Source organism: Pogona vitticeps, chromosome 2 (assembly GCF_051106095.1).
Source record: "Pogona vitticeps strain Pit_001003342236 chromosome 2, PviZW2.1, whole genome shotgun sequence".
In the NCBI taxonomy this organism is placed as follows: Eukaryota; Metazoa; Chordata; class Lepidosauria; order Squamata; family Agamidae; genus Pogona; species Pogona vitticeps.
This window is the reverse complement of record NC_135784.1, coordinates 256,097,926-256,123,558: the sequence shown is the minus strand read 5'-3', so window position 1 is coordinate 256,123,558 and position 25,633 is coordinate 256,097,926. Positions and strand designations below refer to the sequence as shown.

Below are 25,633 nucleotides of genomic sequence, written 5' to 3'. Positions count from 1 at the left end.
GGCTTAGGGTCAGGGTGTTCTAGGCAGAGATATACAGAAGTGGTTTACCGTTCCTTTCTTCTGGGGGCTTCCTGGGACTGTGCAGCTTGCCCAAGGCCTCACAGGCTGGCTCTTCTGGGAGGCACGGGGAATCGAACTCCCAACCCGTGGCAGTTAAATAAAATTCTTGACCGTCTTCAAGGATGTGCACCTCCAACTGAGACAGCTACAATCCACAATCCATGTAATGAGTCTTACTTAAAAGAGGGTAGTACATTTCCTTCTTCATGGATTGCTGCCTTGTCGTGGCGAAGGGGCTTGAGTAACTCAGAGAAGCTATGGGCTATGCCGTGCAGGGACACCCAAGACGGACAGGACATAGTGGAGAGTTCCGACTAAACGCAATCCACCTGGAGTAGGAAATGGCAAGCCACTCCAGTATCTTTGCCAAGAACGCCCCATGATCAGAAACAAAAGGCTAAAAGATATGACGCTGGAAGATGGGCCCCTCAGGTCGGAAGGCGTCCAACATACTACTGAGGAAGAGCGGAGGACAAGTACAAGTAGCTCCAGAGCTAATGAAGTGGTTGGGCCAAAGCCGAAAGGACGCTCAGCTGTGGACGTGCCTGGAAGTGAAAGGAAAATCCAATGCTGCAAAGAAAAATACTGCATAGGAACCTGGAATGTAAGATCTATGAACATTGGGAAGCTGGAGGTGGTCAAACAGGAGATGGCAAGAATAAACATCGACATCCTGGGCATCAGTGAACTAAAATGGACAGGAATGGGCGAATTCAGCTCAGATGATTATCATATCTACTATTGTGGACAAGAATCCCGTAGAAGGAATGGAGTAGCCCTCATAGTCAACAAAAGAGTGGGAAAAGCTGTAATGGGATACAATCTCAAAAATGATAGAATGATGTCAATAAGAATCCAAGGCAGACCATTCAACATCACAATAATCCAAGTTTATGCACCAACCAGCATTGCTGAGGAGACTGAAACTGAACAATTCTATGAAGATTTACAACACCTTCTAGAACTGACACCAAAGAAAGATGTTCTTCTCATTCTAGGGGACTGGAATGCTAAAGTAGGGAGCCAAGAGATAAAAGGAACAACAGGGAAGTTTGGCCTTGGAGTTCAGAACGAAGCAGGACAAAGGCTAATAGAATTTTGTCAAGAGAATAAGCTGGTCATCACAAACACTCTTTTCCAACAACACAAGAGGCGACTCTATACATGGAAATCACCAGATGGGCAATATCGAAATCAGATTGATTATATTCTCTGCAGCCAAAGATGGAGAAGCTCTATACAGTCAGCAAAAACAAGACCTGGAGCTGACTGCGGTTCTGATCATCAGCTTCTCATAGCAAAATTCAAGCTTAGAATGAAGAGATTAGGAAAAACCACTGGGCCACTCAGGTATAATCTAAACCAAATCCCTTATGAATACACAGTGGAAGTAAAGAACAGATTTAAGGAAATAGATTTGGTGGACAGAGTGCCTGAAGAACTTTGGATAGAGGCTCGTAACATTGTCCAGGAGGCAGCAACGAAAACCATCCCAAAGAAAAGGAAATGCAAGAAAGCAAAGTGGCTGTCCAACGAGGCCTTAGAAATAGCAGAGAGGAGAAGGGAAGCAAAATGCAAGGGAGATAGGGAAAGTTACAGAAACTTGAATTCAGACTTCCAAAGAATAGCAAGGAGAGACAAGAGGGCCTTCTTAAATGAACAATGCAAAGAAATAGAGGAAGATAACAGAAAAGGAAAGACCAGAGATCTGTTCAGGAAAATTGGACATATTAGAGGAACATTTTGCGCAAAGATGAACATGATAAAAGACAAAAATGGGAGGGACCTAACAGAAGCAGAAGACGTCAAGAAGAGGTGGCAAGAATACACAGAGGAATTATATCAGAAAGATTTGGATATCCCGGACAACCCAGACAATGTAGTTGCTGACCTTGAGCCAGACATCCTGGAGAGCGAAGTCAAGTGGGCCTTAGAAAGCCTGGCTAACAACAAGGCCAGTGGAGGTGATGGCATTCCAGTTGAACTATTTAAAATCTTGAAAGATGATGCTGTTAAGGTGCTACATTCAATATGCCAGCAAGTTTGGAAAACTCAACAGTGGCCAGAGGATTGGAACAGATCAGTCTACATTCCAATCCCAAAGAAAGGCAGTGCCAAAGAATGCTCCAACTACCGTACAATTGCGCTCATTTCGCACGCTAGCAAGGTTATGCTCAAAATCCTACAAGGTAGGCTTCAGCAGTATGTGGACCGAGAACTCCCAGAAGTACAAGCTGGATTCCGAAGAGGCAGAGGAACTCGAGACCAAATTGCTAACTTGCGCTGGATTATGGAGAAAGCCAGAGAGTTCCAGAAAAATATCTACTTCTGCTTCATTGACTATGCGAAAGCCTTTGACTGTGTGGACCACAGCAAACTATGGCAAGTTCTTAAAGAAATGGGAGTGCCTGACCACTTTATCTGTCTCCTGAGAAACCTATATGTGGGACAGGAAGCAACAGTTAGAACTGGTCATGGAACAACTGAGTGGTTCAAAATTGGGAAAGGAGTACGGCAAGGCTGTATATTGTCCCCCAGCTTATTTAACTTATATGCAGAATACATCATGCGGAAGGCTGGACTGGAGGAATCCCAAGCCGGAATTAAGATTGCCGGAAGAAATATCAACAACCTCCGATATGCAGATACCACTCTGATGGCAGAAAGTGAGGAGGAATTAAAGAACCTTGTAATGAGAGTGAAAGAGGAGAGTGCAAAAAACGGTCTGAAACTCAACATCAAAAAAACTAAGATCATGGCCACTGGTCCCATCACCTCCTGGGAAATAGAAGGGGAAGATATGGAGGCAGTGTCAAATTTTATCTTCCTGGGCTCCATGATCACTGCAGATGGAGACAGCAGCCCTGAAATTAAAAGGCGCCTTCTTCTTGGGAGGAAAGCGATGACAAATCTGGACAGCATCCTGAAAAGCAGAGACATCACCTTGCCAACAAAAGTCCGAATAGTCAAAGCTATGGTTTTTCCTGTCGTGATGTATGGAAGTGAGAGCTGGACCATAAAGAAAGCAGACCGCCGAAGAATAGATGCCTTTGAATTGTGGTGCTGGAGGAGGCTCTTGAGAATCCCCTGGACTGCAAGGAGAACAAACCTATCAGTTCTAAAGGAAATCAACCCTGAGTGCTCACTGGAAGGACAGATCCTGAAGCTGAGGCTCCAGTACTTTGGCCATCTAATGAGAAGAAAAGACTCCCTGGAAAACACCCTGATGTTGGGAAAGTGTGATGGCAAGAGGAGAAGGGGACGACCGAGGATGAGATGGCTGGACAGTGTCTGCGAAGCAACCAACATGAACCTGACACAACTCCGGGAGGCAGTAGAAGACAGGAGGGCCTGGCGTGCTGTGGTCCATGGGGTCACGAAGAGTCGGACACGACTAAACGACTAAACACACACACAGTACATTTCAGGTATCAAGGATACATTTCTGAATAGAGACTTTTTTATGCCAAGTGTGAGAATACTGCTTGATAGGAATGTCTTAAAAGCATATGAAATTGTAGAGTACATTCTGAAGCAAGAACACCAGTAGATGTCAGAGGAACACAGCTCACCAAGAAGATATCACCTCGTTTTAATTTCATCAGTAAGTGCCTTTGCACTTCTAATGCTGCTTCCCTTTATATCCAGCACAGTTCTGATAGCAAGTTGATAAAGCAGGATTCCTCCTTGTGAATACGGGTTGGTTCTGCCATGGGCGGTTCTGTTGATAGTGCAGGAAAAAGGACAGGAGGCTGTTCTTTTCTAACAGAATCGGTTTTATTAGTAAAACTCAACTCAGCTGGCTCAAAAGGATCCATTAAACTTAACTCTGGTAACAACTTATAACTCCGAACTCGAGTGTTTAGTTCTTTGTCTTATCTTCTTACTGGGGGGCTGGCCCAAATCGCTCCCGGTCTGTCATAGGCCAAATCGGTGTGGTTCTGACTGCGCAAACCATCCCACAACAGGGGTGTCTCGCACAGTCCCCTTCCCGCTGACTCTGGAGTAAAGAGGGACTGGAACAGATCACCCTCCTCCCCCCATGCTGATTGCGGGAGTAAACCAACACAGTCCATTCCAAGGGATCTACCTCTTGCCCATGCGCGAAGAAATCAGGAGGTCCCGGCAGTAATCCTCCATCTACTTGCATCTACTTGCAAGTTCGGAAATTCTTTCAGCAGCTTGAGGAAACTCTCCTGGCCCATGCTCCATTCTGTCTGTACTGATCTATCTTTCTTATCAGCCGGCTTGCTCTTCACCACTCTAAAACTTCCCGCCTTTTCGTCTTCTGATATATCTTCCCATATAATCAAATCAAGCCCATCCCCTCCCTCATCAGCCAAACATACCTCTCTAGGCTTTTGTACCTCCCTATTGTCTGCCTCTACTTCCACCAATATGTCCTCCACACACTCTGTTCCTCCTTCTGCTCCTCTGACTGGGGAGGACGGCTCACTCCCTTTCTTTCCTTCACACTCCTGATATCCAACAGGACTATCCTTTGATGTTATTAGGAAAATGGAACACAACAGTGATGAAGTGAAAATAGGCCTGGAAAGTGATAGACTCCTCTAACTTTAGAAAATGTCAGCATAGTTTGATGAATGTTTAGTCAAAAGTAAGCCTTACTGAGCTTTTTGAGGCATACTCCATGCGGCCAACACCACAACCTTGGTCTGCAAAATTGAAGTCTCAGTGTTAAGCAGCAATTCTATACAAAAGGCAGAACCCACCAAACATGATTTTGGCCATTGTACTGTACTTTATTTCCCAGCCTCTTGCACTTGCCAGGGATAAACATTAATGAGACAACACAATTTATCAGATTAGTATAAACTGTATAAAGAAAGAGAAAAACACATTTTTGAAATTTGTTCCAAAATTAGATTTTAATCAGGTTATTGGGTAAATCCTGACAATACAACCTACCTTAAAAACAACCATGATGTTGTTAATGATATAACATCATTAACAATGTCTACAGACTTTTTCTCCAACACAAAAACATCAGACATGAAATTTGTTATTACTCCTATTTAAAAAAATAGTATTGAACATGAGATTTAAAAATACACAAAGTATTTAGAAGTTGCAACAGATCATGAAGGTCATGCTAAAACAAGGCTTTTATACACCCTAGCTTTGGGGTGGATAAAATTTGGCCCTCTGGATATTGGACTGCAACGGCCTTTAGCCCTCACCATTGCTTTATATTGGCTAGGGCTGATGGGAGATGCAGTCAAGCAATATCTAGAGAGCCACAATTTGCTCAACTGTGCTTTGAAAGAAAATATGCTAACCAGAGGCTAACAAGGAGTTATACTGGCATACATTCATAGAGACACAGCTGCTAAGAATCAAGTCACAAAGAACAAATGATGAATTTCTCTGTCTCTAATCTCAAATGTGGAATTCATAAGAAGCAAAAAATCCAACAAAAGGACATGAGAATCATCTCAATTCTGTAGCAGTCCCAGGGACTCCTTGCTTTACTATTCAAAACAACAACAACAACAACAAACAACAAACAACAACAACAAGAAATCATTCATAACTACATAATCATGGAGATTCCTATGGCAGGTAGTCTTAAGCAAAGATTACTCAGACATACCATGATTCCAGCACTAGACATTGAGATTTCAGATTTTGTTTCACCACAACTACAATTTACAAGGAATTTCCCCCAGCTAAAATTCTGGCACCAGTAGCCAACAACTTCCAAGTCCTCAGAGGAGTATGAGTAGACATATCTGAGGCCCATCATGTTTGTCTCTGCAGCCATTGCAAAAGGCTAGAGTAAATTGGAGCTGCTAAATTCCATGGGAACTACAAAGGGTTGTGGGATTGGTAGTCTCTCTGCTCATTAGGTTCAGTACACTGTGACTCCCCAAAACTAAGTGCACCGCCCCTTGTTCCCATGGGGCTTAGCAAGTCCCACCTCTTCTTTCCTTTTGTCATGGCTGCAAAGAAGCACATGTTGGGCCTCAGTGGGTACTGACACTCCTCTAAGGACCTGGATTTTTTATTCTAGCTGGAGGAAATCCTCATGGTGTGGTAGTTGAAGTGGAAAAAAAAAATCTGAAACTCCCTTGCCTATCTGACACTGACCGTACAATCCATCTGGTCCCATTTGAAAGAATAAAAACCAGTAGCCTTTGGGCTTCTCAGTTGTTCTCTTGTGAAATTGAAGCTGCCTAGGGAAAAAGAGAGACAATTTTAAATATCAGGACATTCCCATTATTACTACAAATATATCTGTAGAACAAAATGGAAACAAATCACACGAATGACATAAAGATAAGTGATCTGTTTTCATGACTTTCACTCAAGAATTCTCTGATGATTAATTGGTCATGCAATCCAAACCTTTGTCATACATAGCTGAGGGAGAGAAGGGTTTGGAATTTTCTTCTCTTAAATTGCTGAATGTACTAACGGGGACTTGTTGGTCCAGCACTTCCAGGGGGATTACAAATGATATAACACAAGCAGGATCTATAAAATGATTTCGGAACAGAGCAGAACGAATGCAAGACCTGCTATCCATAGAGCACAAAAGAGTTAAGGCAAACTAAAGTTCCTTGCCCAGTTTACCAGCAGCCACTTCAAAAGCCGAAAAAGGGCCTCTCAGGAAGTCAGGCATGTTTTCTGGTGCTCCAGAAGACATGGCTAGAGCCACTGGGCAGAAAATTCAGGGAAGCAAATTCTGTCTAACCTTTGGGAGATATCTGCTGATAGCAATAGCAGTTTGACAGTTGGAAAGATAAGGTACTCAAGCAGGTTCATAAAATTGCTGCTTTGAAGGCTTTTATTTAAAAACTGATTAAAAATGTCAACACAACTGTTAGTTTAACACATTCATCAGCATCATATGACACAACCCTTCCAGAAATGAAGACAGGGCACTATACAAATTGCAATGTTTCATTAATTCACGCCCCTTTCCAAGGACAATTAAGACATGAAGAATATTTCAGCCAGACTTTTAACGCGTTGCAGCGAAATAACTGTGGTTAGCAGATTTGTATTCTTTCTTTTTCATGTAGGCTAGCAATCTGGAAGGATACCACCATGACAATTGCTTTGTATTTGGGTAAGAAAGGCTCAGCTGATGAAAAACTGGATTCAGGCCCAGCTCTTTGGCACAGAAGTCTTGTAGTTAAAGCTAAAGGACAGAGGCAGAATACAATTCCTTTTACTTACATATGGAGTCCTTTCTCCAAACTGACTGTAGAATGTCATTTGCACTTTTTGCTTGTGCCCAGTTCTTTGGTCAAAGGTATGGCAGGCTTCAAAAGGTGGGCTGTACAAATGGAGGCTGACAGCAGTTTCTGTATGGCTTGGGTTCTCCACACGATGCAAGCCGATGGAGTCTACACAACACAGCACATAGGAGCACAGATTATGTACCATACAAGTCAAATTCTAACACTGCCATTTCATTCTAAATTATCTAAATGGCTAGCTTTCCTCAGAAATCCAGTTGTGCCATTTCATATTCCTCTCTCTTCATTCTAGTGGTGCTCATCAACACTACCCGGTACCAACAGTACCTCTTGCTTGCTTCCTCTTTTTCAGGGTGGCAGCTTTCTTTATTTCAGTGTAAAGATTTTTTTATTTATTTCATGTACACTGCATTTTTTACAGTCAGCCCATAACATATGTTGTTTAGGTGGCACAGATAATTATAAATAAATAAACAACAACATTCTAGTTTATAAAGAGTAGCATTACAAACTGTTATTTCTGGGAGGAAAGCAAATAAGCAATAATATAAATAATGTTTTAAAATTATAAAAATATGAAACAAAAGAGTTCCAGATTTTTTTGGGGGGGGGGGGGGAGAACAGTTCCTTTAAAATGTCTGGCAAGCAGAAGGGTATTCACCTGGTGCCAACAAAGAGCATAAAGATGGCAGGAGGTAAATTCCTCTTAGGAAACAATTCCATAGCTAGGTAAAGATAAAGGTTCCCCTTGACATTTTAGTCAGTCGTGTTCGACTCTAGGGGGCGGTGCTCATCCCCGTTTCCAAGTCGTAGAGCCAGCGTTTGTCCGAAGACAGTTTCCGTTGTCACGTGGCCAGCACAACTTAGACCCGGAACGTTGTTTACCTTCCCACCGAGGTGGTACCTATTTATCTACTCGCATTTACATGCTTTCAAACTGCTTGGTTGGCAAGGTGCTGGGACAAAGCGACGGGAGCTCACTCCGTCACGGGGATTCAATCTTACGACTGCTGGTCTTCTGACCCTGCAGCACACAAAGGCTTCTGCGGTTTAGCCCGCAGCGCCACCACGTCCCATAGCTAGTGTTGCCACCAAGAAAGATCTCTCTGTCTAATAGTTGTTGGCTTCATTTTTTCTGGTAGGGACACTTAGAAGAGAATCCCTGATGAAGAGTTTAATGGTCAGGTAGGTATATGCAAAAGAAGGCAGTCTTTCAAGTAACATATCTTTCAAGCTGCCAAGGCAGCCCTTCCCAACCTGTCATCCTCCAGTTGCATTGAACTACAATTCCCATCACCCACAGGATCAAAATTACTTTACTGTTGCAATGAGTAATATTTTCAAGTTCCTTTTAAACATTTCTGATGAGCATTTTAAGGGACTTTTAAAGGCACTGGCTGGAATCTTCTTGGTGATTTGTATGTGTATGCACAAGTGAAATCACACAAGATGCAGAAATGAATTATCCAAATTAACACGATACCAGTCACCTTCCTGTTGTACAATCAGGCATGTGACCAGGTAGACAACCAGCACATTGTCAATTAGTAGCAAGTATCAATTAGTAGCTTCCAGGGCTTATATAATTTCATTTACACCTGTATAAATCACCAATAGCATTCATGCTAACCATTCTGACAGGAACTTTTCAAGTTTCATGCCATTTTCTTTATCAATCCTTTTTTTTCTTTTCACAAAGACACCAACAGGAAAAATAAGTAAAAGGCAATGAGTAGCATAACATAACAAGATATGTTTTCAACTATAATGGGTTGCCTTCTAAGCACTATAAAAGTAATATTTTACTTTTTAAATATCAGTTCCCAAGTTCTGTTGTAAAGTGGGAGTCAAACTGGACTGGGAGATAGCATGCTTGACAACGTGTCGGCATGATATAGTTGAAACTCCCAGTTCATCCCTGTGCTTGACCAACCGTTGATTTTGTACTGTTTTCAAAAGGCAAGCCCACATAAAATGCACTGTACCAGATGAGCTGGGAGTTTACCAGAATGTGGATAACATCTGTAGCCAAAGTTAAAGGGATTAAAAATGGCTTTAGAGGCAATAATGTTCACATTCATTTGTGCACACGCAATGTTTATTTTTTGATTCCTTTCCAAACTGGGATGCCTTGGCATGAAAACATGGCAGAGATTCTAGTATGACAGAAACTGAACTCTTAGTTCTTTCCACAAGGAAATAAAGCAAGAACATTAAATAAAAAAAATCAACTGGCACACAAGGTTTTGCAACAACTCAAAACAATCCATTAAGTTCAACTTAGGGCGATTTTCTAAGTGCCGTTTTGACATTAAAGAAGAATTAGAGGCTTATGAAAGTGAGGTACAGGAGCCAAAACAATGTCCAATCATGCCAACTCTTGACATTTGCCTGGCTTGCAGTTAACAATCCTACTTATAACAGAGAAGTCAAATGTGCTAGGAGAGAAACAGAAAAGGTAAAAAGGGGTGAATTTACAATTTACAGAAAAGGTCTCATATGCCTATATATATATTTTTTTAAAAAAACTAAAACATATCAATAATCTCAGCACTAATATTTAAGTCTAAGAGGTGAAAGTGTAAACTTCCAAGTTTTATAAATTTTGGAATATATGAAACACCATAACAAAAGGACTTACCATTAATATAAGCACACTGATTTTCTCTCAAAACCCTTTCTGATTTCTTTACCATTGCTCCAGCCCCTTTTTTACCAGGCCATTCAAATAGTGTTTCTTTTAAATTTCCTTGAAGTATCTTCATAAAGCAATGTGAATCTGTGTGATCATGGATGCTACTATATATACAGAAAAGATAAAAAATACAGGAAGTTAGTAGTTTGAATGCCTTACAGAATACGCACTAGAAGCCTAATGCTGGCCATTGAACTCCAATACTTGTGACAGACTGTCTGAACCACTGTGGGCAATGATAGCCAGGTGAGCCCAAAAAGAAGTCTTCCCTAATCTTTTCCAGTTCTAGTGATGATTGTTGTGGATTAGCAGATGGTCTCAGAAAGTGGATTAAATATAACAATTTGTCTGTAAATTGCCACATGTTTATCTTCTTTATTTTTCTTTTGTTTTTGCCTGATATGCTAGCACAAACTAACTTGACTACCTCTGCTAAAACTATTCTTTACTCTTGTCTTTTATAGCTGCTTGTTTGATATGTAGATTGCAAGTTTTAGGTCTTCCTTTTTCACCTATGATGTCAGCTGTGATAAAAGTCCTGGAAAGTTCAATTAATCATTAGCACAATATCTTAAAGGCAAGACAGAGTTAGGGTGTGTTCACACAAGTGAAATGTCATCTTGCTTTCCCTCATTTGTATCGAAAACGTTTTTCAAGTTCAGATGATGCACGTCCATTGCCAATCCTTTTGCTCCAGCTCCATGCCATATCTGTATGTACCAAATTTTGTGTTATAAATGCACCAAAGTGCATTGAAGGAAGAGCAATGATATGCAGTTGTGCTAGAGAATTGAAAGCATGGAAGGAAGGAAGGAAGGAAGGAAGGAAGGAAGGAAGGAAGGAAGGAAGAAGTCTGAGTATGTCATTTTGGGTGGAAAATGGGGAAGGTAGCTGGCTAGTACTGTGCTACTAGTTCACAACCATCACTAGAACTGGCAGAGATTGCTTGAGGGTATCATGAGCATTGAATTCAGTCTGCTTGATACTTGCCAAAAAATTTATTTTGAAAGTTTTATGCTCCTGCATAGTCTCCCCCTGACCTTAATTCTGTTCAAAATGGCAACTGATGCTTTATTTCTGAAAGTATTTGGCTTTGGAATTCATACCTCTAGCAAAGAAGCAACACACTCCATAGATTAACTTCACATTTCAGATGTCCACAGGGGAGGGGGAGTAACAGATTTAGAAGGGATTGCTCATTTTCTGATGAAAGTATATGCGCCAGTGGTTTTTTGTTTGTTTGTTTGTTAACAATATTTTGCAGCTGAAAGAAATGCCACGTAGTTGCTTCCCACGCAGCTCCAGTGGAATCCTTGGCTATTTGGTCCTGCTTGTGCAATGAATGAGAACAAGCTGCAAGTCTTTTATTTTAAAAGCAGCAGCTCATCTAAAGTTTCAAACCACAACATACTTGGCAGGAGCTACAAATGCTGTTCAGCAGAGAAAGTGGACTGAAATGAAACTGAACTAAAAATGGGCAAATGAGGATTGCTGTGCCAAACCAAAGTATGGAAATGGGCTTTTAGCTCACATGGCTTCCTCTGTCTCCTCTGGTATGGCAGCAAAAAGGAGACTGAAAGCGTCCACTTTGCAGCTTAAAGCAGAGACGAGCAAAGTGTGGCTACCAAGTCTCTCGTGCCCCTCAATTTAAAAACAAGTGTCCCAGCCCCCTTAGGTCTTTTTCAGTCTTCACTCCATCTGCTTTAGGCACCAATCAAGGACACAGGCTTTTTCAAAACATTTTTCACGGTCCATATAGGTCTCGATCAGGTCATGGCGAGGGGGATTAGAGCAAAACCACACAACCCCTCCCCCTCCAAAAGGCTCTACTGATGGGGGGGGAGGGAACACAATAAAATATTTTTATGCATGGAGGTAGAGTTGGGGTAGCCCTCTAGGGCGTAAGGCAGGCAGATACAGTGCTAGAATGTCTGGAAGTTGCCCATCCTTTGCTTAAACTAAACATAGTTTCTTTCTATGATTAAATTAGCAATTCTGATTATCTTAAAGCACAGTTTGTTGCAACAAGCCATATTATCATTCATAAACCAAATAACAAAAAAGAAGGCAGAGTTTTATTCATCTCTTATTTAACTGAAGGAATGAACTGTAGAGTGAGAAGAATCTCACCTCTCGCAGTCCTTAGAGCCTTTAAGCATCATATCACAAGGGCACAGAGCAAGGATCTGTGTGATCAGAATTGGTGCCAGATGCAGTTCAGCACACATTTCTTTCCCTGATGAAAAACAATCTCTAATTTTCCAGTAGCAGAGAAACTACTGAACGCAAAGAATGGATGCTCTCTGTTCTGCAGAATTACCAAGGATTTTTGGAACAGATATTAATGGGTTCAAGTCACTGATTTTGTATCAAAAAAGAGAGAGTTAAAATCCCTGTCACCTCACAGATACTATTTTAAAGACAAAGGCAGCAGAATGATCCTAGAACTATCACACGGAGTGTTCAGAGCAATGAAAAAACTGCTACCATTGTACAAGAAATACAATGAAGAAAGCCACCAAGTGCAGCAGCTTGCTCTAATAGAGGGGATTTACACTTTAAGAGCTCTGTTCTGTAGAGGCTGAAAATAACACGACATGCAGATTTTATGGATGAAGTTCCACTTGTGCAACTACAACAGCATAAGGAGAAGGTGCTATTGTACTCAAGCCATATGTACAGTCTTGAGAATAGAAAGTACACCCTCTTCGAATTAAAGGCTCTTGATTCATAAGGTGTACTTAGTTTTCCACACACAGCTTCTCCATTTTGGTTTTATTTTTGTTAAATAAATCATGACACAATGTAAGATCTCATGTGTTGTTGATCATCTGAGGTTGTATTTATTTATTTATTTTAATTTAATTTAATTTATATGCCGCCCACACTACCCAAAGGTCTCTGGGTGGCTTACAACATTTAAAATAAAAAACAATTAAAATACAATTAAAATATATATATAAATAGCCATCAGACCCACAGCTAATATTATTTCAACTAAAAGCCTTCTGGAACAGGAAGGTTTTGACCTGGCGCCAAAATGTCATCAGCGTCGGCGCCAGACGAATCTCAGTCGGGAGGGCATTCCATAGTCTGGGGGCAGCTGCCGAAAATTTACCTAATCTTCAGATTGCTAAGAACCTGACAATTTTTATTATGTCCTGATATGTAAAGCCATAGATTTCAAAGAGGTGTACTTTCTTTTTCACATGACTGTATAGACTTTCCAGAGGCATCGTTGCATGAATAGGACTTCAGCATTTATGTAGTTTATAACAACAAAAACGACAACAAAACTAGAAAAGCTATCAGCTCCATAAATGCATAACCTATGAAGACAATAGAAATATATTTGGATTACATAATGACAGGTTACTAATCTCAATATAGTTCTCAGCTGTTGAGGGAAATGCACCAGGCTATAGTCATAGGATATATGTGTACAAATGAATTAATTGGGGGAAAATATGTTAGCAGCTCAGTGGACACATGCATCATCATCATGTGCTGTTTGTGCAGACATACATAATTTTAGTGGAGAATGTGCGGTGAAGGTGCATGCACAGCATTTTGGATACACATGCAATGGCTTCCCCTTCTAGTCTCTGGATAAGGTAGTTTGCATCCAGAATTCAATTTGAACGTGACTACAAATCCCATACTTCTCCATTCTAGGAGTTCTACCTCGGAGACAGATATTTTATAAATGTGGCTCACCTGGGAGAAAGGCCTCACCTGGAAGGCTCTGTGGCTGAGTTAGGCCTAACTCTGCCTAGCTTCCTGTTCAGAAAGAAAGCTCCCAGGTGAGCTACATTTAGTCGTCTGTATGATATCTGACTGTCAGGAAGAACCCCTTGAATGGAGAAATATGGGATCTGTAATCTCAGTTATCAGAAAATCTCATTCCTACTGACTGGCCGGCCTTGTGTAAATCACAAATCCCTCCTTGTCAAACAGGGCTGCGCAGAGGAATAATCAGCTGGCTTTTGTCCTAAACCCAAAGTCACCTCCTCCCTGTTTTTAGATGTCTTAAAAGGACACAATGCATTTAAAAGAATTAAACTACTGAGGAAAATATATGTTCCTCAGCTGACAGTTCATGTAAAGGATGGGCCAAGAGGAATCATCCAGAGAAAGATGTACCGTACTTGCCATTCTCAGAGATGATGCTGAGAAGCTCCGCCTAATCAATATCTCTTTCAGTATATGCAGAGGTGTGCATGCACATTTGTACAATGGTGCCTTGCAAGATGATGTTAATTCATTCCGCGAAAAATGTTGTCTTGTGAAAACATTGTCTTGCGAAACGCGGTTTCCCATAGAAATGCATTGAGATCTAATTAATGTATTTCTATGGGCAAAAAAAAGTCAGAACAAAGTCAAATAAAAAAACTTTTAAAATATCATAGAAAAACATTGTCTTACGAAAAAGCATCTCTTTAAAAAATCATCTTGCGAAGCATAGACCCAAACATCGTCTTGCGAAAATCATCCATAGGAAAAACTGTCTTTCGGAGCGCAACAGCAGATCGCAAAAACTAATAATCTTGCAGATTAATCGTCCCGCGAGACAATCGTCTTGCGAGGCACCACTGTATATGTATAACACAAGCCCAGCCTCCTTTTCAGTGGCTATTCCCTGATGATTCACCAATTTCCACCACACAGATTGTCCCACTGAACAGGAAAAGCCTTGCATAAGATCAGAGTCCAACTCCTGTGAGGAGATTAGAACAGTGCATTACTGTTGCTTACTTGTTGATAGCTCTGTGACTATTGGAAGGAACCTGGCTATAGCAGAGGAAGTTGGCCTCTGTATATCTGATTAGTATCATGAATGGGAAGGTGTACATCACTCCACAAAGCCTGCACATCACTCAAGTCAGATGTACAAGCTTTCCAGAGACATTTGCTCGGGCAGTTACCATGTTCAGAGAATGCGGAACTAGATAAGATAGAAGAGAGGTCTGCATCTTTCCTGACTTTTAGAAATCAAAGACAGACACATCTTTTCTTGCTAGCCACAGAAGGCTGCATACTGGCACTGCTGCTTGCAATCCCTCTCTATCATCAGGGTGCAATTTCAAGCTATTTGCTTGTCATTATGAATAGCACCAAGGTCTTCTTACAAGTCCTATTTCCCCAGAATTAGTTAATACTTCCAGGGGAAAGCTACAGAGATAACTTCCTTTCCAGTGAGAGCATACTGATGACACTCCTTCCCCCACCTCCTTATCTGCTATAAGTATATGAGCTGAGCGTGGAAAAGTAAACAGGTACCACATTATGTGTAGCTGTTATCAGCTCCCACAAAACAAACAGTACTCCTCAAGAAAGCTTGTACATTGCTTGGCCACAAAAATCAAGAACAGGTAGATAAACATTTGTATTTGTTATATTATTTACAAAAGTGCAACCCATCCTTCTGGTGGTTACACATTGCTCAGAGAAACTAGCAGTAATTAAGAGTGCATTTTGCCCACTGTTTCATCTGTGACAGGGATATGCTGATACACTCCTATTTCCAGCAATCACATGACATAATTGCTGAAGCAAGCCAGCCCATCCCCAGAGCATTACTATCTAAACCTTTCTGTGTCTCTGTCAGGGGCTTCAGCTTTTTAGGTGTGGGTAGAACCGCTCCATTTTGGGTTACTTCCGGTGTGTGTGAATCAAAGTGAGCTTTTGACTGTCAAGGATCCTTATGTTGTCAATTTTACATATCGTGTAAGAAGAGAGCCACTTTAGGAAATTGTCAATGTAACATTTCCTCTACTTGTCTGTGGAGAAAGTAATTTTTAAAAGACTTTGTTAGGGAAATGCTGATGCGCTGTATCAGCAGCTGCGGGCAGGTTCTCAACCATCTTTTCTTTAAGACAAGTTAAAGAAAAGGGGGAAATGCCCCTTATTGCCCCTTCCTGTCTCCTCCAACTTACAGGAGAAAGTTTTCAATTTTTTAAAAATTTGCAAGTGATGCAAGTGCGCCTGTGCTGGCCTAATAGAGTTTTTAAAAAATTACGTCCTCTACCCTTCCATGGAGGAGCAGAGGAATTGTTTGATTTTCCAATATCCTGAAGTATCTCTCTCTTCTTAAGCCACTTCATGATATTTTAAATTATAAGTGGGAAGGTACCAGACCAAATAGGGTCACTTGAGGTCTGTCATGCCATTTGGATGCAAGGACCACATCAAACACCATACTGGACCTCTACCCAACCTCAGGTGACCCTATTTAGCCTGCAACAGCCTGCTCCAAAACAGCTCACGTAGACCAGCTCTAAAACAAATAATAAAATATACTAAAATTTGAAAACTATAGAATAAAAGAAGTGGCTACTCCAGATAAAACACTGGATAAAAGTCATACTTCTTAAAGAAATAATTTCTAAATTATTGTTTAATTTATAATTTTTTATAAATATGACCCATTTCCATACAGCACTCAGTCAAACTGATACAAATGCAGCATGCTGTGGTTTCAGGTATGCCTTTAGATATATATTTATAAATATATGTGTATTTCTAGCCACAAACCTGCCATGACCTTCTCCCCAGCATAAGATCATGAGGTTGAACTTTCCATTTCCTTTATCAACAAGATTTCTTGTGTATCTGAAACAATAAAAAGAAGGGTATTCTTTTAAAGTTCCATTAGGAAAAACACATTTTAAGACATATCAACAACACTGAGCCCCTTCATGAAGAGAAACATGGAAGATAAATAAAAATAAATGAATGAATTACTCTTAAATAATATATTCTAAAAAATGAAAAGAGAGTGGTATCAATCATTTTGAAACTTCCATCTTATCCCTGACAACACACACAGTGGGGCCTGATACAAGTGCCATTTGTATCACCTTGTGTCGCACAACATTGTCTTGCTTTATCCTGCCAACTGTGGATTTATGAAGATCAATGTCCAGAAACTGACTCCCACAAACTCACCCCAGAGCTTTGGAGTTCGATCCCCCACTGAGCCTCCTCCTGGACTCAATGATCCAAACGGCCCTTTTTAGCTTTGCAGTTCTAAGATGATGATGATGAGACCCACTGAATCTATGAGATTTCCATTAGCAAGTCATTTAGTGGATCTACTCTAGCTAAACCAAGCAATTGGATTTAGATTCAAGAGTTTAATCCCATAGTTAGCAGATTTACGTTTCTTCATTTTTACACACATACACGCACACACACTCACACACACAGAGAGGCTGAAATCCTGTTGGGCCCGCTCTGCCTGCATAATGGGAATGATGTCATAAGCAATAATATTATTTCTGATCAAAGACTTCATTTTGTAATTTTGAGGAGCATGTGACTTTGTCGCATTGTGTATGGATCATTCACACTTCAAACTTGCAAAAATAAGCCTTTAATTTGTGACCATCTTCCACTCCCGGTGACATCATTCCTGTTGTCCCAGAGCAGCGGTGCAACAGGATCAGTCACTGAGTACTTAGTACTTACTTCATATTGAAATAGTTAGCTACCTGGTCACAGGGCTGGTCACAGGGATGATATAACCCCTTGATATGGCAGCTCCACTGGCTGCCAATCTGTTTCCAGGTACAATTCAAAATACTGGTCCTAAACTCTAAAGCCCTAAACAGTCTGGGGTCTGAGCTATCTCAAGGTTGCATCTCCCACTATGAATCTGCCCGGGTGTTAAGATTATCAGGAGAGGTCTTTCTTTTAGTCCCACCACCTTCACAGGTGTGTCTAATGGGGACACGGCAGAGGGCCTTCTCTGTTGCTGCTCCCAGATTCTGGAACTCCCTCCCACAGGAGGCCAGGCTGGTCCCATCTTTGCTGTCCTTCTGCAAGCACCCAAATACCTTTCTTTTCAGGCAAACTTTCCATCAGTGATTGGGGACTGAGTGGGATTTTTTAAAAAGGATTGTTCTGCTTTACGTCTTTGAATGTGTTTTGATGTTTCTTCTTTTTACCATTTTTCACTGTGGTATTTGTTTGAACCTTTGTAGTATTTGTGTCCTTACTATTTTTAACCTTAAATATAGTATTTGAACAATGTACCCTGCCTTGGGTCCTGCTTAAGGAGGAAGGTAGGGTAGAAATAGAGTTTTATATAAATAAAATAAATAAAAGCGCAGCCCCTGAGGAGAAATCAAATCATTTTCCTCTGTTGTAAAATTCCATAGTCATTTGTGATGCAGCACAACTGTCTACTACCTAAAAGAAGAAGACTGAAAATCCCTTTGGCCAGTAATTATTGGTATTGTTCTGGTTTCAAGAACTATGAAAGAGAAAGGCTCTTTATAAGACTCAGCTTTACAAAGGATTTATGCCACAAGGTAAGATGAAATGAAGTGTAACAGGCAGTGTTTATATGTATTTGCCCAGAAGTAAGCTCCACTGAGTTTACTGCATCTTACTCCCATGTAAGTAATAAGATTGCAACATTACAGCGCCAAGGGCAAGTGCTGCGCAAGAATCCAAGATTAGGAATTTATTTGATAAAATGTTGACAGGTAGAATAATATGCATTTAAACCAAAGGCTACCTTTTAAACCTATGTGGTTAAGCACACACTGCTACAATAGTTTTACTGGACAGTGGTTTGTCTCAAATATGAGCAGGTGCACAGCTACAGGTTTGGGCTAGTGTGCAGTCCAAACAGGAAAGCAAGATTGTAAACTGGAATTTTCCTGTTATCTCTGGAAAAGTTTCTCTTATCTAATCAGCTAGCATTATGTAACACAAGTTAACACTCTGGGAATGTGCATGGGGCACCTCATGTCGAATAGTTGCTCGAGGGAGGAGACACACAGAACTGAGCAAATAAGCTGCCTTGAACACTTAGAATCACAGAAAATTGAAGTTGGAAGGGACCTACAAGGCCATCAAGTCCAACCCCCTGCTCAATGCAGGAATACAATCAAAGCATATCTGCCAGGAGATTATCTAAGCTTTTCTTGAATGCCTCCAGTGTTGGAGCACCCACCAACTCCTGAGGTAACTGGTTCCACTGTCATACTGCTCTAACAGTTAGGAAGTTGCTCAATTTAGGAATTAAGTTCACTCCAGAATTAATGTGTGTCTTGATATCTTCCTACACATGCATCTAGTTCTGTCCAAAGCTTTTAAAATGTTTCCTCTTTTGGACTGGAGCTCCAAGAACCCTCCCTGCTGCTGGTGGTGGAGAATCTGGGGATTTTTAAAAACGTTTATCATAACCTGCCTTGATTTCAGCAACCTAATTTAAGAGCTGGGCAGAGCTTTCTATAGAATACACTTTTATTCATCCTTTGGTAGCTGGAGAGGCTGGTTGACCTAGCACTCTTCCTTCCCAGAGACAGCGACTCCCAGGCTGCAGTTCCCCCTCTCCTTTCTGCCCCACCCCCGGCTTGTCCTTGTCCTCCGAGCGAGCCAATGTCTCTCAGTCAGTTTTGAGTGAAGCACAAAACAAGCACCGCTTGCTTTTAGTGGTTTAGCCGGTCATTTCCCTCGTGCCAGCTCTCATTGGCCCAACCCTCTGGGGGTATTGTTCAAAGGTGGCTGTGATTGGCCACTGAGTCCCAGCCCGCTCTCTGCCTCTGAACCTCCTTCACTGTGGGGCACTTTGGAGGAGCCAAGAGATGCTAGGAAAGAGTGGGAGGGACAAGAGGACATGACTCTTAGCTGTGATTTGAGAGAGCACAGGCAAGCCTAAGAGAATACAGAAAATATCTGCCTCCTTATTTTCCACAGCCAACATTATTTAAATATAAGAACTGCTTTGTGTTTCAGCTGTGGCTGACAACAGATGCTTTATCGGGAACTGCTTTTCTAGTTGCGTATCCTGATCATGTTCAGTCTTAAGGGTTTTGCTGCAAGTAGGTAAACAGCCCAAGAAAAGGAAACTGGGTGTCTCTACAATGCAGTGCTAACCACTTGATGCCACTTTAACTGCCTTGCCTCCAGCCTACAGAATCTGTAGTTTAGTGACATAGAGTGATCTCAGGCAGGGAAACAATACACATTTTGGACCACCTGTGGCACGGTCTGGTGCAAGCCACTTCCCCATCATACAACAGGCAGGCGATCGATCTATGCCTAAGTTTGACATTTTTTGGGTGGGTGGGTGGTTGCTGGGCTGGAATGATTCCTGTATGAACAGAAGGGTCACTTTACAAGCGATCACTCTCAGCAAAGTGTCTCTGGTGTGATCGGATGTGATCCTTTCTTGTCATCTAATTGCACCTGTAAGTAGAATTCTCTGCTGGAGAGATCTATAGTTCTGCTCTGAACTACGTGTACAGTGAAGAATTCTAAATATTTCATCAAACCACTAACCCCAGAACTCCACAGGATGGAGAGAGTGGCAGCAGACTACTGAATCTGTGAAGCACAGATGCATTCTGCAAGATAGCTCTAACTCCACACAAATCAGCTCTAGGCAGCATAGCCACTGATGGTGAATGGTGGAAGCCGCAATCCAGCAAAATCCACACATCACCTATTCCTTCATCTCCTCTGGAATTTAACTTCATCTCCTCTGGTAACCAAAATTTACAAAATTTAGAAGCCACTGGTAATGGTGCGGCTAATAAATATTGTAAATAAATAAATACGTAAATAAACCATTAGTGGGCTACCAGTTTGGAAATTTGCGTTATAAAAGACACTGGTGTATTGCTTCACATAAGTAGCTCAGTGCCAGCCATGATCACATCCCACGCCGCAAACCTATTGTTCAAAAGATAATTTATTAGAGATGGGCACAAACCACGGTTTGATGCTTTCACACAGTTAGATGGATCAGGCCCACAGGTCTTGCACAAGCATCCTGGATTCCCTGCCCCATCTCCTCCCATGGGTGCCCACTCAAGAGGAGGAGGTGGGGCAAGGAATCCAGGGTGCCCACGCAACACCTGTGGGCCCAATCTGCCTAACCACACTGAAACGACAAACTGTAGTTTGTGCCCATCTCTAACTATTATTAATATAGTCACCACGATAATGATCAATTATTAATCATGATGATCACAGTTATCTTTGTGGCTGCCTATTAATATTAGCTTCAGTTACCATAATGAGCAACACCAAGGTAACGTGATGACTGCTTTGAATAACTGAAACTTGCCCCAACCGTGTGTCCTCCAAATGTGTTGAACTATAAGAGTCACCATCTCCACTGTCATACCCTTTACCCTTGGCTATGCTAAGCAAGAATGACTGGAGTTGTAGAGGCAAAGAAAATCTGGGGACACTATGCCAGGGAGAATTGCTCTAAACTAAGCATGCTATGTAAATTGCTGCGCAATTTTATTCTTGCTGTGCACCAAGATGTTGCAAATGCTTTACCCATCAATTAGTTAAGGGCTACAGAAGTGTAAATGGTCACTTGGTCATCCAGACCCATACGTTATCATTCTTGTTGTTGATCATCTGAGTTACAATTAGAGTAGGCCTATCTGAATCAATGGAATTTACAGAGGAGTTCACTGACCAAATCCTCACTGATTCCATGGCCCTTCTCTAGTGCGACTCACCGCACTATGCAACAGGATTTCAGCCCCTGAATAACAATGTTTAATTATGCTGTTGTTGTTTATTTGTCATTTGAGCTCATCCTCCATCATATTCAGCTAGAAAGATGGAGTAAGAGTTGAATTATGCATTCTGTACTGTATTATATTTATAACTTGCCCATTTTTTTGTCTAAGAGACAAACTCTGAGAAAACCAGGATGAACTTTTATCTATAAAGTATGCTTCTGGAAGTGGCTATTATATTCCATGCACTTGGGTAAATCCCAATTAAAAATATTTGGTCAGCTAAATGCTTCTCACGGTGGGAAATGCTTCTGGTGGCTGTGAGGTCTTACTACTGCAATAATCCCTTACGCCCACTCTCATTTAGGCTGTTCTGTTGGGTTGTATGGCATTCCCACTGCCGACTTTCAGCCTGCTTACAGAAATCCTTTCTATGCAAGTACAGTACAGAGTTGGAACTGACCTCATAGGTCATCTAGTCTAACTGCAATCAATGCATGAAATTAAGAACTAAAACATCCCTGACAATCAGCCAACTAATGAAAAAGTTCCGACAGAGGAAGTTTCCAAGGCAGTCTTTTCTACTCTTGAACAGTTTTTGCTGTCAGGAAATTTGTGCCATTGTTTAGTCTAACTCTCTTTTCTTCTAATTTGAATCCATTAGTTCAAGTCCTATCTCTGGAGCTACAGAAATCAAGCTTGCTCCCTCTGCTGCGTGATGGCCTTTCAAATATTTGAAGATGGTTATTGTATCATCTCTCAATCTTCTCTTCCCAAGCCTAAACATACCCAACTGGCTCAACTGTTCCTCATAAACCCCACTTTTTACCATCTTGGTTGTCTTCTTCTGGATACATTCCAGCTTGCTGATACCTTCTTCAATTCGTGGTGCCAAGAACTGGACATCACTCCAGGTGTTGTCCCACCCAGAACAGAGTGATGCTATTACTTCCCCTGACCTGGACCCTATGCAATGGTTTATGCAGTCTAAAACTGTTTTACCTTTTTCCGTGCTAGCTCACCATAGGGTTAACACACGTGAGCTTGTGTCTACATAAGATCCTAGCTTCTCTTCATACATACTACTGCCGAGCAGTAGTACAGTACGATTGCTGATTACAGTCCAGCAGATCGAACTGCAGAGAGAATTCAGCCGTTTTTGCAGTGACACAGCTATACAGCACCAATCACTGCTTAGATTTTGGAACTACCCATTACTCAACAGTATGGCCTATCAATGTGACCTCTGAGAAAAAAACAAAAAAGGTTACAGTTCTGTAATTAATGGGAGATACAAGCTTATAAAACTTAGAGCAGGTCCCACATTAAAGCCACTTTCCAAAACAGAGCTATTCCTTCTTTGGCTTGCTATTTTTAGGCATCTCCAGTTTTTTTCCAACAGACATCATTGTTCTTGCTCCAAATTCCATTGCAAATACATTCCTCACAAGCTAGAACACATCTGAAAACAAATCGCTGGGATTTAAAAAAAACCCTGCCATTGCAACAAAAAACAAACATTTAACACATCTTCAACATTTGAAGGGGCTATTCAACCCCCTGATCCCCTCTAAGAAGATGGGCAGCACAACCGCTGGATAGTGTGTAGACCAAAGAAATCACTTTTTGAAACTCTCCAAACCTGACACCTAAAAAAAACAACCTATGAACAAACAGGGTGGAAGGCAAGTGTCTTTGAAGCAGGGCAAAAGCCCAAAAGAATTCTTATCAGGAGATAAGAACCCGATCTTCCCGTGCCTGCTCTGAGCCTGGGCAGGGGCACCTTGAACTGAACTTGGAGACATCGCTGGTACCCCGGAAAGCCTGCTGCGCGGAGGGAAGGTTTCTGCTGCCAGCCTGGAGTCTCGCCAGAACCTTTTCTACGGACGCTGAGCTTGAGCTTCTGAGCCCCGAGCTGGCTCCGAGACGCGCTGTTGTTCCTCTTTAAAGAGCCCCGGAGCCCGAAACCGCCGAGCCAACGGCCCTCTTTCCGCAAACTTTAAGAACAGTAGCAACAAAGAGCCGTTGCTCAGGGCGAAATCACCTGTCTCTAAGCTACCAAAAAGGAGCCGCTTTCTTGATAGAACAGAAATTCCCGGTATCACTGCAGTTCTCCGAAAGGCTGATAAGCCCAAAGCGGTCTGAGTGAGTGAGTGAGTGAGTGAGTGAGTGAGTGAGTGAGTGAGAGAGAGAGAGAGAGAAAGAAAGAAAGAAAGAAAGAAAGAAAGAAAGAAAGAAAGAAAGAAAGAAAGAAAGAAAGAAAGAAAGAAAGAAAGAAAGAAAGAAAGAAAGAAAGAAAGAAAGAAAGGGGGGGAGACACCCTGCGGGGTATTAAGTTGACCCCCTCATTCCTAAAGGGGCGCCCTGCCCCGGAACCTGCTTTCTCCTACAGCAATCAACTTTCTGCGCGCGCGAGTTCAGACGACCCCGCCGATTGGGCTCGCTCGCCAATTTTACCTGAACTGGTCAAACTGGGCGAATCTGGTCCACTCCTCCGGATTGCTCTCGTAGGATTCCATTAAAGTTTGTATTTCGGCCACGCTGACTTTATCATCAGAAAACAACCGATGCAGGATCTCGATCAGCTCGCCCAAGGTCTGTGCTTTGCACACTTCAGTCTGCACGGGGAGATCCATCAATGCGGGCTTTCTTCGCCCTCCGCGCTCGCGGGGAAAGGCTTCGGGCTCGGGAAGACGACGACGACGACGATGATGACGACGACGACGACTCGCCTCCACGCGCGCAGAAACGCCGACCACCAAGGCGCCGCCGCCGCCGCGCTCGCCCCTATTTATCCCCTGGAGTGAAGCGGGGGAACGTACCAAGTGGCGAAGGAAGGCAGAGGGAGGCACCGCGGAGCGTCTCTCTAGCGCTCGCCGCCGCTTCCACCGGCAGACCGAAAGGGAGGGCGGCCCCCGCCCCCTAGGCCCGCCCCCTAGATCCCCCCTTGGCGAAGCCCCCCCCGCCCGCCCTCTCCCAAGGTGGGGCGCGCGCGGGGTTCTTGCTTCCCTCTCCTTCGCTTTCGTCGACGGGGCGCTCGGCAGCGGCTTTAGCTAAGGACAAGGGATCCGGGATGTAGCAGCAGAACTCTTTGCCGAGGGAGGAAGAAGTGGCCGAGGAAGATACAAAGGCAAGCACACATGAAACGTAATTTGAGAGAGCAGATCAACCAGGAGGCCCTTAATCTGTGCGGAGGAGACTGTGCGAAGTACACACACACACCCCTTGTTTCTCCTATAGCACACACCTCCCTGGGCATCGAAGATGGAGTTTTCTTCCTTTCTTGTGCTGGAAAAAGACATTCGGACTAAGTGCTGAAATGAACCAGACGGGGAAAAAATTAACGGTGGTACATTTCGTACCTCATTTCTATTCTGCCTTTGTTGTATGCCACTGCTGTTCCCATGACCTGCTGTCTATGGGGCCCCGTATCCTTGGGGGATGGGTTCCAAGCCCCTCAGCGGACACTGAAGAAAGCGATTGTAGCGAACGCTATTATAAAAAAAGAAAGGTTTCCATAGCATGATCTTCGGTTCTCTCTAGTGGACAGTTCTGGTCATGACACCATGGAAATAATGTTACTCTAAAAAACGCTATGCATAACATTGGCTCTCTTGCGTGGCCAGTTACGGTAACTACATTTCCAGAAATATACATTTCTAGGACTTTTATTTTAGTATTTTCAGACCCTGGATAAATGAATCAGTGAATACTGATCCTGCAGATAATAGGGTCCTACTGTATAGCAATAACGCTAGCTAAATCAAGACGGCTCCTGAGAGAGGATTCCTGAGACTGTGTGGCGTTATGGTTCAGAGCACAGTATGTGGAAGATCCCGTTTTGCGTTTTTACTCAGCCATGAGCCTCACAAGGTGTGCTCCTCCAGACAGGACAGGTCTTCTGTGGATTATATCCGATTGGTTCCCAACGTTGTTGTTTTTTTCCCCCCAACTGCCATTGAGATGACATCATTTCTGGTTTGGTCAATTATTAATCCAGTTTGGCTGATCACCTTAATACTTTCCCCCTTTCTCTCCTACCCCTTGAGGTTTTGTTTAGTTCTAATTTTTGCTTCTTTTTCCAGTCTGAAACTTACTCTTTTAAAATTCTTTTTCCTTTTAGAACTAAAAGATCCAATGTGTGCATGCTA

The 25,633-nt window shown here is 42.3% G+C and overlaps 1 protein-coding gene across 1 annotated transcript; it reads right to left on the bottom strand.

Annotated features, from left to right (window-relative positions):
• Positions 1–4,921: 4,921 nt before the first annotated feature.
• CDO1 (cysteine dioxygenase type 1) lies at positions 4,922–24,379 on the bottom strand. The gene is made up of 5 exons (XM_020780045.3): positions 23,940–24,379; positions 16,519–16,596; positions 9,931–10,088; positions 7,267–7,436; positions 4,922–6,257 (listed from the first exon to the last, which is right to left on the bottom strand). Exons 1-5 carry the CDS (start codon positions 24,116–24,118, stop codon positions 6,228–6,230), a joined length of 615 nt encoding a protein of 204 aa, XP_020635704.2. The 5' UTR covers positions 24,119–24,379; the 3' UTR covers positions 4,922–6,227.
• Positions 24,380–25,633: the final 1,254 nt, after the last annotated feature.

Coding starts and splice junctions, on each gene's coding strand:
- CDO1 (XM_020780045.3), bottom strand. CDS start 24,118: ATGGATCTCCCCGTGCAGACTGAAGTGTGCAAAGCACAGACCTTGGGC. Junction 16,597..23,939: donor GCCCAGTTTGACCAGTTCAG/GTAAAATTGGCG, acceptor TTATTGTTTCAG/ATACACAAGAAATCTTGTTG. Junction 7,437..9,930: donor TCAGTGTGCTTATATTAATG/GTAAGTCCTTTT, acceptor TGTGTTGTGTAG/ACTCCATCGGCTTGCATCGT.